Source organism: Ovis aries, chromosome 2 (assembly GCF_016772045.2).
Source record: "Ovis aries strain OAR_USU_Benz2616 breed Rambouillet chromosome 2, ARS-UI_Ramb_v3.0, whole genome shotgun sequence".
NCBI lineage: Eukaryota > Metazoa > Chordata > Mammalia > Artiodactyla > Bovidae > Ovis > Ovis aries.
The window spans coordinates 43,381,767-43,395,550 of NC_056055.1; the positions used below are offsets into that span (position 1 = coordinate 43,381,767).

A 13,784-nucleotide genomic window follows, 5' to 3' on the forward strand; every position below is an offset into this window, starting at 1 on the left:
CTCCCAGCATCTTGAAGTTTAGGAGCTGCTTCAAGTGAGAGATTCCCAAGCAGGGTTGTGTTGGAGAGACTTCTGGGGGCAGCCGGTCCTGGAAGCATTAGAGAAAGGTGATCCCTGCCACTGTCTCCAAGGACATCGATCGAGCTCCCTAAGAGACCCTCTGCCCTTTCCCCCCTCCCAGCAGCCCAGGCAGGCAGGGACCAAGCTTGCTTATTGTCACCTGACGCTGGGCAGCCACTGATCCCATTGGTGGAGCCAGATTCGGTCTGGCTCTTTCGTTCTTTCTCGCCTTCTCTGCCTCTCTCTCCTCCACGCCGCTTTGATTTCGCTCTCGCTTCTCTCCTGGCTAGGAGCATTGCCTCTCCGGGGGCAGAAGCGTTGCGCTGCAGAGTCAGGCGGGAGCTGCCAGCGGGGCATGGAAGAAGCCTCCTTGGCACTCGTGATAGGAGCTAGGGGAGCAAGCGAGTGCTGCTGCCTGTGACCTAGACGTCCAGCTGCTGCCCCTCTACCGGAGGAGCACGTCCACACAGAGGTCTCTCCCTTCCCTCTCGTCCAGATCTTCCTCTGCAGAGCCCAGTGGAGCCAGGTGAGTGTTCTTCCTCCCCAGAACATCCTGTTGTCAATCCAGAGACGTGGCCAGGGGCTAGGAGCTGGGGGCACCAGGGTCCCGCCACTGCCCTCGGTGCCCACCTGGAGTGCTAGGGATGACGACCTTGTCTCCCTTTCCCTGGGCCCTCAGCAAAGGGGTTCACAGCTGGACCCAGTCCCCAGGGCACCACTGTCACCCCGTGACCATTCTGCTGCAGTCAGCGATGCCACCGGGGATGGGGTGGGGGGGGACGCGTTCCCTCTGGCATGCAGTGGCTGCTCTGAATAGGCACGGGTGGCCTGGAGTCATCAGTGTGTATAGCATTAGTGCTTGCTTGTCAGGGGACTAGAGGCTTGCTTGCGTACATAGTTCTGTCTGCCTGCACTTATGTTCATGCGTGGTGTGTCTGGAAACATGTTTCTTTTGCATGTGAGGTCCATGTGTGGGGGACCAGTTATCTGAGTAGCTTGGGGGCTGTGTGGGCTGGGGGTGATGTGAGGCAGTATATTTCTGGGATGGACATATCACTTGTCATGTGTGTGGGAGTGCTTCTTGTTGGGGGAGGGGAATGCATGCGACCAGAGGGTTTCTAGGTGGGGAAGCACTACTCCGGAGCAGGAGGAGGGATGGAGGTGGAGAGAGTGGGCAGAAACCTCTGTCCATGGGCAGGTCCACCTGCGTAGGTGCGCAAACCTGTTGGCATGAGAAGGATGGGGCTGGCAGAGCCTGGCAGAGACAGACACATTCTCCAAGTCTGTGGCTTTGAGCCCAGAGGAGCTGTGAGTGAGAATACCAGAATATGGCCAGAGGTTGATGTGTGTGCGAATGCACACGTGTGTGCAAGCAGGCAGAGGTGGCACGCATGCATGTTAGTGCCTGTGGCCTCCTTTCTTCCCCAAATATGGCTTGTGGGAAGGCGTGTATGCACATACGTGTGTGTGAGAGCCTGCGGATGTGAACATGCGTGGGTTTGTGTGGAGGTGACAGCTTGTGGAGAGCCAGCTGTAGGACATTCTTAGAATGCAGAAGGTGGTGGAGGGGACCTGAGTGCATAGGTGAGTGAGGAGGACAAGCATGTCTGAGGAGGTGTGGCAGGTGTGGGTGGGTAGATCCAGTGCGTGTGCCTCCGCGTGTGGGTGTGTGTGCCTCTGCGTGTGGGTGTGTGTAAATGCTTGTCTTGGGGTGGATTACATGGGACCATGGGTGTTTCTCAGGTGCTATCTCAGCCTGTCCATCAAACCCTGCCTTTCCCCATCATCTAGGCTTAGAGACCTGGGTGCACGCCCACCCTTGGTCCTCTAGGCTTTGTTGTTCTCCCAGTGTCACTCACAGTCACCCCCCAAAGCTAGTATGGGCTCCCCAAAGCTAGATCTGAGCCCTCCTAGAACTGGAGAGAGGAAAGGAAGAGCCAGGTACTGGAGACCCCACCACCAAACACGGCTGCCCCTGCCTCTGGGAAGAGTATGAGAACAGGAGTAGGGGGCAGGGGTGGGTGTCCACCCTCGGGGTCAGCGTAGACTGCATCCCATGTGGGTGGGAGACGGCCACTCGGGCCCTCTGGGGGATGTGTTTGTGTGTGTCTGCGTTGGTGTGCGTGGGTGCATGTGTGTGGGTGCATCTGAGAGGGCACATGTGTGTCTCCCAGGGAGCTCCTCATTGGGAGCCTGAGGGACGGCAACTTCCCCCCACTCCACACCTGTCCCCATGAATTACCAGCTGTTTTATTACCACACAGTTGTTTCTAGACGCCCATCCCATTCTGTTTGGTTCGAGAGTGGACCCGGGAGCAACACCGTGCTTATTTACCATAGGATTCTCGTACACGGAGCCACTGGCATTTCGCTGTATTTCATCACAGGCAGGCACACACTTTAGGGTGGAAAGCTAAGATGCAGCAAGGACTGAGGTGACATCCTAGGACTGGTGGGAGCCATCACCCACATTCTTCACCCCGTGCCTGCCACCCAGGCAGCCCATGGGTTAACTCAGAGGTGCCAGGTGGGAGCCATCACCCACATTCTTCACCCCGTGCCTGCCACCCAGGCAGCCCATGGGTTAACTCAGAGGTGCCAGGTGGGAGCCACCACCCACATTCTTCACCCCGTGCCTGCCACCCAGGCAGCCCATGGGTTAACTCAGAGGTGCCAGGCTCCGGAGCAGGCTTAATTGACAGGAGAGTGTGGGCTGGATCTCATGAGAGCTATAATTAGAAGTACCTGCTTTCGAAGGTACAAGGTACCCTCACCATTAGTGCCTGGGTGAGGGAGAGAGACGGGAGAAAAGGAGATGACACCCCAGAAGTCTGAGTGCGCTGACACTGGGCTTGAGGAAGGCAGGCGCTCCCTAGGGAACGGAGAACACACCCTGGGGCAGAGTCTGATCACGTGCTTTTGGCCCAGAGACAGCCCCCGCCACCTCCTCCTCCCTCTCAGTTCCCCACCCTGTTCCTCAGAGGTCCTCTGAGCCAGGCCAAAGTCAAGGCCAGAGCCAGCTTGTCCTAGTTACAGTACAGGTGAGAGTGATGATGTTGTGGTCCTTTCAAACCCGGAACAGCAGCTGGGAAAGAGGTGAGAGAGAAGGCAACTCCTTGAAAGGGAAGGATGGAAAGAGGAAAAATAAATAGCAGTAGAACCATGAGCACCTGGACATATACACGCACGTAACACATGTATCACGCATATCACACACGCACGCGCGTGTGCACACACACACACACACACACGAGGACATAACCTTAGCTTAAAGATAAAGAGCTTAGCCTCTGGAATTAGACCTGCATTCCAATCATTTTCCAGCTGAGTGGCCTTTGGCATCTTAGTACCACCCTCCACCCCCGACCTCAGCTACTTAATCAGTAAAATAGAGATAATAATAATAATAATTGTGAGGCTTGCATGAGATGATGTTTGTGAAATTATTAGCACGTAGTTGGCCTGCAAGAGATGTAAAGGTTAAAAACTATTCATTGAAGAGTCAAGTAACCACAGGATCTGCTGAAAGAAAAATAAAAATAAAATGGAGTTGAAAAGTTACAGGTGCAAGAGAACTTCGGCCTGCTGCCCCTCCTGCCCCCGGTGGATCCGTGTCATCTCCATGGTGCCTGTGCTCCCAGCCCCTCCGTGGTGATCCTTGCTGAGTCACCCCCAGGGCGGAAGGGGGCCTGGGCTCGAGAGCCCTGGCTCCCAGGCCTCTGGGCTGCCGGTGCCCCTGCCTGCCGCGCCCTCAGCCCATCTCCAACGGTGCTTCTCGCCACTCCCACACCTCCGGCACCCCCCTTCTCTGTTCACGCCTGCTGGCTGCAGGCCCCCCTCCGCAGCTCCATCTGCTACAAATCTGTCCCGCCCTGCGTCTGCAGCATTCCCACTGCCTCCGCCACCTGTCAGGTGCCGTCTGCTCTGCAGACCCCTCCAAAGAGAGAGCCAAGAGCACCACCCCCCAAGGAGTCCCCCCAGCCCACCTTGGGCCCCACCCCTCCAGCCCTCTCCATGCCATCTTCCCATCAGATCCTACAAGGTAGGTACAAGTGAAGGCTCCTCAAGGTTCCACCTGGCAAGGGATGGTGGGAGCAAGACAGTCTAGAAGGTTCCATGGCGGGGAGGGAGATACTGAAGCTTCTTTTTCCCCTGTAGTCCTTACAGAAGACAAACCAGCGGGGAGCATGGAGCTGCTGTCCACGCCCCACAGCATCGAGGTCAGCAACGTCACCTGCGACTCATTCCGCATCTCCTGGGCCATGGAGAATAGTGACCTGGAGAGGGTCACCCACTACTTCATCGACCTGAACAAGAAGGAGAATAAGAACTCCAACAAGTTCAAGCACCGGGTGAGCGCAGGCCGCCCAGAGCGCCTCCTCCCAGAGGCTGCTCTCCAAGGAGGCTGCCGGCAGAATGCCTAGAGGGGGGCCCGACTCCAGCCCAGCTCCTCCTAGGGAATCTTGGGAAAGTTTAACCTCTCTCTTCCCCCGGTAAAAAGGGCACAATAATAATAATAATAATAATGCCAGCTTGTGAGAGGCTTCATGGAGGTAATTGTCTGTGTGGTGTTTGACTTGGGCCCAGCATACCATGAAAGAGCACTATCAGCATCGTGATGGCACTTTCACACGAGGTGGGAGAAGCCAGGGTGGGGCCACAGACGTCACACCTGGGGATGTCTCAGGGGTCTGACAAAGCCCCTAACTCAGGAAACAGCCTTGTTGTTGATGGGGTGGGCCTTGGGCAGGGGTGGGGCCCATTGCTTGGTCCTCAGGCCCCTGAGGGGCGCTTTTCCAGGTGGCGCTAGTGGTAAAGAACCTGCCTGCCAATGCAGAAGACATAAGAGAGGCGGGTTCGATCCTTGGGTGGGGAAGATCCCCTGGAGGAGGGCAAGGCAATCCACTCTAGTATTCTTGCCTGGAGAATCCCATGGACAGAGGAGCCTGGAGGGCCACGGTCCATGGGGTCGCAAAGAGTTGGACACGACTTAGTGACTGAGCTCACACGCATGCAGGCCCTCGTGATCCTCTCTGCCCTCACCCTCTGGCCTATCCTTCACTGGGTTCCCTGGGTTAGAGCTAGTGTGGGGGTGGGCAGGAGGAAGGCTCCCATCTTCTTGAGCTGGCGAGCTGGCAGCGAGGCAGGGGAAAGAGTGAGGTGGGAAGGAGCTGGTTCCCACGACGACTGCATCGTGTGGGTTACTCACCCTCTCTTTCTTTGGAACTGGCTCTCCAATCTGGGTGTCTTTTGGCAGGCCAGTTGCCACGGTGACGTGAATGTTCAACACCACCCCCTTAACCCTCCTCCCCCCAAAGAAGAAGGCATATTTTCCCTTCCTCCCTGGCTTCTCAGCATTTGCCGTTGCCGTGGAGACGGCGCTGCAGTGTGCAGCGCTCTCGAAGTGTCCCTCGAAAATGAAGGTCTCACCGCCCTCAACTTTGCGGGCCTCCACCCCAGTGGCCTTTCTCCTCCGTTCCCAAGAGAAGAAGAATCGGGGTTAAGGGGGTGGAGGCCGGGGAGGGTCTGTACAGCCTTCCCAATGGCCACTGCTTGCTTCTGCAGGAAAAAATGGTGCCCAGGGCACCGAGCCATTGAGTCCTTGAGACTCCGGCTATCTTCAACAGGAAGGTGGCCATCGGGGGAGTGGGAGGCCTGGGGGAATGCCAAGGGTGGACGTGACCTCCACTTTGACTCTTGGCTCTCTGTCTGCACCTCACTTCTCAGGATGTCCCCACCAAGCTTGTTGCCAAGGCTGTGCCACTGCCTATGACGGTGAGAGGCCACTGGTTCCTGAGTCCCCGCACTGAATACAGTGTGGCAGTGCAGACTGCCGTGAAGCAGAGCGACGGGGAGTACCTGGTGTCTGGCTGGAGTGAGACGGTCGAGTTCTGCACTGGGGGTGAGGTTCTGCAGTCCAGCTGCTTTGGCTGATTTAGCGATGGCCAGAAGGGGGCTTCCTCTTAACCCAGCATGCATTTAGCAACTCCTGCTATATGTAGGCACCATGCTCTGGCTGACACCATGGATGAGACCCACTCCTGCCACCCCAAAGCCTGCAGTCTGATGCAGGAGGCAGATGCAAGCACTGCTAATTGCATTGACGATACCACTTCTGGAAAGCGATGGAGTTACTTCTCTGGCCTGGGGCAAGCATACGCGTGGGAAATCACATATAACATAAATTTACCACCTTAACCATTTTTCAATGTACATTCCAGCAGGATTAAGTACGTTCATGTTGGCACACAATCCATGTCTAGAAATTTTTCATCTTCCCAAACCAAAACATAATGCCGCCTTAAACAACAACTTAAATTCTCCCCATTAAATGCCCCAGAAACCAACCTTACTCTTTTTTGTAAATTTGACAACTCTCAGTATCTCATATGGGACTTCCCTGGTGGCTCCAGACAGTAAAGAATCTGCCTCCCAATGCAGGAGACCTGGTTCAATCCCTAGTTTGGGAAGATGCCCTGGAGGAGGGAATGGCAACCCACTCCAGTATTCTTGCCTGGAGCATCCCATGGACAGAGGAGCCTGGCTGGCTACAGTCCAGTATCTCATATGAAGGGAATCACACAGTATTCGCACTTCTGTGACTGGCTTATTCACTTGGCAAAATGTCTTCAAGGTTTATCCGTGTTGTAGCATGTGTCAGAATTTATTTCCTTTTTAAAACTCAATATCACCCCATTGTGTGGATGGACCACATTTTGTTTGTTGATCATTGGTTGATGGACACTTGGCGAGACCATCACATTTTGTTTGTCTTGAGCTTTCACTCAGCCTTGGAAAATGGTCCCACAAACTCACCTATTAGCTTGCAAACTCCAACATGAACAGACACTGGGGCTTCTGCGTATTGAGTCACTGGTGACCCAGGATCTGCCCCACAATCTTCCATTCTTTTGTTGTCCACGTGAGAATTGCTCCAGATCTTCTTCTGTCACAAGGAAGGGGCAGGAACATCCTTAGCCTCAGGCCTCAGAGGCTGCTGACTCCATCCTCTGCCAAGGTCTGTGCCCCAGCTCTCCGTGACCTGCCTTTCTCTTTTGAGTGGTGTTTTTTCCCGTAACTTGGCTTCAAAACCCCACTCTCTGGAGGTACTCCTGCACCTTGCAGGGAAAGTCTCTTGGTATACCCCAGAACTCTACATGCAGTGAGAGTTCATTCAAACTGGGGAGCTGGGGATGGCTGCAATCCAGATCCTCCTTCTCTTGTCAATGCAGCGCCCTGGCCGGGGCCGCGTTAGCAAGGAGGAAAGGGCAGCTTTTCCTGCTTCGTTCAAAGGTGCTGTCTAGATGAGCAGCAGCGCTGCCTGGACCCCACAGCCCTAGCCTCTGGCCCTGGCCCATCCAGTCCAGTTTTACCATCCTGTTTCCAGGCTTCCTCCTTTCTCTTGGGATGCTGAGGCAGAGTCATTGCCCCTGACCCTTGGCTAAGCCTTCCCCTCAGTTGTCTGTAGTTTCCCCCTCAGTTATTGTTTAGTTGCTAATTCATGTCTGACTTTTTGCAACCCCGAGAACAGCAGCATGCCAGTCTTCACTGTTCTTCATGATCTCCCTGAGTTTTCTCAAACTCATGTCCATTGAGTTGGTGATGCCATCCAATCATCTCATTCTGTCCCCCCTTTCTCCTCCTGCCTCCAATCTTTCCCAGCATCAGAGTCTTTTCCAGTGAGTCCGCTCTTCATATCAGGTGGCCAAAGTATTGGAGCTTCAGCATCAGTCCTTTCAATGAATATTCAGGGTTGATTTCCTTTAGGATTGACTGGTTTGATCTCCTTGCTGTCCTGAAACTATACCTGACTTCCATATAGTGGTGTGGACAGGCTCATATTTGCTGTATTTGCGGGGCTCTCCCCAAAGGACCTCAGATTCTTTCCTCTCAGTCTTTTGCCTTTTGGTCTCTTTTCACATGAGAATGGTCTGGGATTACAGTCTCTGGGTCCCTCAACATGACTGTATAACTGGGCAGCCCTCTGCCCTTTTCTAATGCAGAACCCTGAGCCTCTGGTCACAGGGCATTGAGGCAACAGGACAGACAGCCTCCAGCTGCCCACGTTCCCAGCCAGGCCAGGTGGTCCTTTCTGGTCCCAGGTGCTGTGACTGTCTGGTTTCCCTTGCAGCCTGAGGACAGAGGTGGGCTGATATTCACGGTGGGCCATGGGTGATCTGAGGGGGAAGCTGTGATCCTCCACCTGGCCCTCAGCTCACCCACCTGGACTCTTTCAGATTATGCCAAGGAGCACCTGGCCCAGCTACAGGAGAAGGCTGAGCAGATTGCAGGCCGCATGCTCCGCTTCTCTGTCTTCTACCGCAACCATCACAAGGAGTACTTCCAGCATGCCAGGTACGGCCAGCTCTGGACTTCCTGCCACGGCTCTGCCCACTACCCTGGCCCTCTGAGGTCACCTCCACCCTGTTAGTTGCCAGGCCCTCCTGTGGTGTCCTCACCACCGCCCTATATCCCAGGCTGGTTCTGGGCGGGTGTTGGGCTCCAGAGGAGGAAAAGGGCTTCAGAATGGGGCTGCCTGGAGGCACTACACTAACAGTGAATGAGGTCCTGGGTTTAATCCTCCTTTCAGAGAGTCCCTTTTGCTGAGCTCTAAGGCTGCAGGTTGGGTTTTCCAGGTGGCGCAGTGGTAAAGAATTCACTCGCCAATGTAGGAGACACAGGAAACGTGGGTTTGATCCCTGGGACAAGAAGGTCCCCTGGAGGAGGAAATGGCAACCCACTCAAGTATCCCTGCCTGGGAAATCCCATGGACAGAGGAGCCTGGCGGGCTTCAGTCCATGGGATCACAAAGAGTTGGACATGACTGAGCACGCATGCACACAAGGCTGCATGTCAGCTGTCCCTCCAGTTCAGGCCCTGGTCTCAAGGGAGGTGATGAGGGGAACACAGAGTGAGAGGATTCTGAGCAAGAAGGGTCGTGATCTTCAAACTGTGTGCTGGGAAGCCTGGAGGCTCCAGGGAAGGATCTCAGGGCATCCTAGGGTGGTGCTGAAGGGTTAGTGAGGAACTCAGAGGATGAGGCCAGGTGAGCCCTGCCCCATCATCCAGCCAGGGCAGCTTCAGGTTTGTTGCCTCTGCCTGCCTGTGTGTAATTTCCTTGGGGGATACAAGAGGGGTTCTGCTTGAACGTTTGAAGTATTTTAACATGTCTGAAAATTGGTGATCTGACCCAACACCCTCAGCCTACAAATGGGGAGACTGAGGCCCAGAGGGCCAGCAGATCCAGGGACTGCCCATCCACTCCTTGCTACCTGATACCACTCCAAGTCCTTCTAAGGCTGGGCCAGGGCAAGTTGCCACTGTTACTGTTTTTATCACAGCAGTCAGCTGGGGTGGGACATTCTGACCTGACCCCAGGGGGTCTTCTGTGTTTGTACTAAAGAAGGGAGGCAGTAGGTGAGTGGGGAGGACACTGGCCCGGTTTGGGCTCCTCTATCAGCAAGCAAGGGAGAGATGCAGAGCATCCATATACGCTGGAATATAAAGATGAATAGGGACTTCTCTGGTGGTCCAGTGGTTAAGACTCCATGATAGCACTGCAGGGTTCAGTCCCTGGTCAGGGAACTAAGATCACTGCATGCTGTAGAGTGTAGCCAAACCCCGCTCCTGCAAACCTGAGTCTATCAAGGGGCCAGTACAGCCGGATGGAATGTAGTAAGTGTGTGTGATTGCTGAGTAAGGTTCAGTGCCCTGCACGTAGTAAGCCGTCAAAGTTTTTTTGAATACAAGTGTTTGCTGTTCCTGGAAGGTTTTGTTGTTGTTGTTGTTTTTTAATATTTATTTATTTGGCTACCTCGGGTCTTAGCTGCATCACGTGGGATGTTTTTTTGCAGTGTGCAGACTCTCTAGTTGTAGTGCACAGGTTTAGTTGCCCCAAGGCCCATGGGATTTTAGTTCCCCAGCTAGGGATTGAGCCCACACCCCCTGCATTGGAAGGCGGATTCTTAACCACTGGACCACCAGGGAAGTCCCTGGAAGGTTTTAGAGCAGAAAGGAGGGGACACCTGTTTTGGACTTTGCAGGATGGTTAGAAGTTTGCCAGGCCAGGTGGGAAAAGGTAGAAAAGGCAGTCCAGGCAGAGGGAAGAGCACTGCAAAGGTACAGAGGCAGGGAACACCTGGGGTGGGGTTCTTGCATGGCTGGAGGGTGTTACCTATGGGTGTGGGGGTGGTGGGAGGTGGGGCCAGAAAGACCAGATCTTCCTGATCTTGCTTTCTGTGCAAGCCCCATCAAAAGGGTTTTAAGCTGGGGAGTGGCAGGTTCAAATCTCTCCTCCATGAAGGAGTGGGCTGGATCAGCCCCATCTCTAGGGCCCTCCCTTCTCTTGCCTTCTGGAATGTTCTATTTGTGACTGGTGGAGGCGGTAGCTGGTGGGAGAACTGGGAGCTGGGCTGACTTCCTTCTTGGTCACACCACAGCTGCCAAGCCTCAGTCCAGCTAACCAAAAGCATTTTCTCTTCCTCTTGGCATTCATTTTCCCCCTGCGGTGGGCAGGACCCACTGCGGGAACATGCTGCAACCCTATCTGAAGGACAACAGCGGCAGCCACGGCTCCCCGACCAGCGGCATGCTCCACGGTGTCTTCTTCAGCTGCAATACGGAGTTCAACACTGGCCAGCCCCCGCAGGACTCCCCCTACGGTCGCTGGCGCTTCCAGATCCCCGCCCAGCGCCTTTTCAACCCCAGCACCAACCTCTACTTTGCGGACTTCTACTGTATGTACACGGCCTACCACTACGCCATTCTGGTGCTGGCCCCCAAGGGTTCCCTGGGGGACCGCTTCTGCCGCGACCGTCTGCCTCTCCTGGACATTGCCTGCAACAAGTTCCTGACCTGCAGCGTGGAGGATGGGGAGCTGGTCTTCCGCCATGCCCAGGACCTCATCCTGGAGATCATCTACACCGAGCCGGTTGACCTGTCCCTGGGCACCCTGGGGGAGATCAGCGGGCACCAGCTGATGAGCCTGTCCACCGCTGACGCCAAGAAAGACCCCAGCTGCAAGACCTGCAACATCAGCGTGGGCCGCTAGGGACTCCTGGGGAGCCAGGGAGTTAGGGAGAGATGGCAGGCAGGGTGGTGATGGGTGGCATAAACGCAGGGAGCTGGCTTTCTCTCCCTTGCCCCCCTGCTCCCTCCACGCCATCCATCTCCCTCTTCCCTTCCCCTCCCCAGGGCACTAGAAGCAACGGAGGGTGGTCCCTTGGCAGGCATGGCCTACCCATGCCTGGCCGAATTGGGAAGGCTTCTTAGCCTCAGCAGGTTGGTGGGGAGGGCGGGTGGATTTCTGGAGACTTCCCCTTTCCTTTGGTTTCCCTGCCCTGCTATTTCCTGCCTCATCCCAGGCCTCCATCTCAGGAGACCTGCCCCCCTAGGGTTCTCCCACGAAAGCCTTCCCTCGCAAGACCCACCTGCAGCTTGCCTGCCTCCAGAAGCGAGCCAAGAGCTGTGGGCGTGTTCTTCCTTAGCCCCACCCACCCCATTCAGGGCCAATCACAGAATGCCCCTCCCCCACGAGCCGGGCCTTGGGGGCGTCCTACTGCAGGCCCCACCCTCTCCCTCTATAAATAGTCTCCTGCACAGCAGTGACCAGCCCAACCCCAACTCCACCCCGTTATTACTTGCCCCGGAACACCCTCTTCCTGCATGGGGAGAGCCGTCCCTCTCCTTCTCCACCTGCCCTCTAGAAAAGGGCCCTCTTTCTCTTGGCTTTGGCGGCACCTGGCTGCTGGGGGGGTTCCCCTTCTTCTGCCCGGAGATGGTATAAATCCCAGCGGACTTTCTCCGTTGCTCAGAGTGCTGGGGTGTGCAGTGGCAGCCACTGGGGTCGAGGAGGGGGCCAGAGACCCCTGAGACCCAGAGGGACCCCTTCCTCAGTTGGGAGTGGATGGCCTCACGCCGAGGGGACCCGGCGTGGAATTGGAAGCGAGGGCGTTCCCACAGGGCCCTGGTACCCCACCTGGCTGCGCGCTTGCTCGCTCACTCTGCCGGGGCGCCGCCACTGCACTGTGCCTGTGTGTCATCTGGACTGTGGCTTCCCCGCGCCACCCCCACCTCGCGCCCCCGCCCCCCTGGCACTGTTGGCTCCTCACCTCACAGCGAAGCCAGCCTCCTGGCGGAGAGCCCCTTCCCTGGGGAGTTCTTGGTGAAGTCTTTCCTGGGCCGCTCAATGTTTTCACCTTTTTCCTACTTTTGTACGGGTCATGGGAGTGGTGAGGGTGGACCGTGGAGACGAGCAGACCCGGTGAGTGATGAGGAGAGGTGTCAACTAATGCATCCAGCTGTTTGAGGGGCGGCAGAAGGATGTCAGGTGAAGAAGAGCAGCCTCCACAGTAACAGCGGACTTCTGTGATGAAAGACAGAAGGGGGCAGCAGGCCAACAAGGCCATATCTCAGTGAGTGGGCAAATGGGACAGCTGGTGGCCTCTTCTGTAGCCACAGGGAATGGTGTGGTCATCTGTCTCTGTGGCCTGGATCAGGGCTGGGGGCCGTGGGAGGTGCATGGAGGAGAGAATGTGGGCCCCAGGCCCTTTCTCCTCTGCTGAGGGGGTGGCCCGCTGCCCTCCCCCGGCCCTGTGTCTGCCCTGGGCTGGGGGCACACCCACCTGTGCTGTGCTTGCATCAATAAACCACCATGGCCTGAGAGCCCTGCCTTTCCTTGGGCTCTGGGAGGGGAGGGGTGGACGAGCTGTAAAGTCACAGAGGAGCTTGCACAGGCCACCTGGAATCCTCTCCAAGGGTGTTCTGGACTCACTGTGGGAGCCAGGGCTCTGAAAGCAGAGCCACATCTTCAGCTTGGGAAGGACGTTGGAGGTCAATGTGATGTTACTCTGCACTTTGCAGATGGGAAAACTGAGGCCTCTTCGGGGAGAACCTGAAGCAATCTGGAAGCATGACCCAGGTCCACAGGTCCCCTGTTTGGAGCCCCTCCCACTGCAGCCACCTGGACTGCATCAGCCCCACATGCTACTAAGTTCCCCTCCCCCAGAGCCCAAGTGTCCCGTCCCCAGTGGGGCTCCTCGTTTGTGGATCTGAGTCACCTCTGCGTCTGTTATTATGGACTTATTAAAATGATCCTCTGCTGGAGTGGAAAAGCTCCAGAAAAATTAGAGTCACCTCCGTGACACTGCTTGGCTCAGGGCTAAATGAACATGTGTCATCCAAAGCTTGGGTCCTGGCCTCCTTACACCAGGAAGGAAAGCTGAAGGGTAAATGCCACTTCCCGAGGGCCTACTATGTGCCCAGGCATCCGGCCAGGTGCTTTCACACACAACTCCTTTAGTCCCCCACCCTCTATGATTCCCATTTAACAGATGAAGAATCTGAGGCACAAGGAGGTTAAAAGGCTTGCCCGTGTCTAACAGCCAGTAGGTAGCAATGCCCTGGATTTGATTTAGAAGCTAGAATCTTCCTATTTCACCGCCCTGTCTCCCCAGTGTATGCCAGGAATCCCCTGGGACTCTAAGACAGGGATGGGGCAGATCTCTGTCACCGCTGCCTTCGGGAGGGTCTCCATAGAGCTTCTGGTCTATCAAGTCCATGCCTAGCTCCTAGTTCCACACCAGGGGGCACTGTGGAGTCAAAAGTGCCAAGGAAGCTTATTTTAAAGGCATAGCGGGGAATATTCGGAGCCCAGGGTTCTAGGGTGGCTTCCCAGGTGGGACTAGTGGTAAAGAACCCTCCCACCAATGCAGCAGACATAAGAG

At 55.8% G+C, this 13,784-nt stretch overlaps 1 protein-coding gene across 1 annotated transcript; it reads left to right on the plus strand.

The window, feature by feature from the left end:
- Positions 1-321: 321 nt before the first annotated feature.
- PHYHIP (phytanoyl-CoA 2-hydroxylase interacting protein) lies at positions 322-12,723 on the plus strand. The gene is made up of 5 exons (XM_060409222.1): positions 322-586; positions 4,219-4,412; positions 5,788-5,962; positions 8,298-8,415; positions 10,576-12,723. The coding sequence occupies exons 2-5, from the start codon at positions 4,248-4,250 to the stop codon at positions 11,108-11,110; spliced, it is 993 nt and encodes a 330-aa protein (XP_060265205.1). The 5' UTR covers positions 322-586; positions 4,219-4,247; the 3' UTR covers positions 11,111-12,723.
- Positions 12,724-13,784: the final 1,061 nt, after the last annotated feature.

Excerpts from the sequence above, each read along its gene's own strand:
- PHYHIP (XM_060409222.1), top strand. The coding sequence starts at position 4,248 with ATGGAGCTGCTGTCCACGCCCCACAGCATCGAGGTCAGCAACGTCACC. Across the intron at positions 5,963-8,297 it reads GGTCGAGTTCTGCACTGGGG|ATTATGCCAAGGAGCACCTG; the intron begins GTGAGGTTCTGC and ends GGACTCTTTCAG. Across the intron at positions 8,416-10,575 it reads GAGTACTTCCAGCATGCCAG|GACCCACTGCGGGAACATGC; the intron begins GTACGGCCAGCT and ends TGCGGTGGGCAG.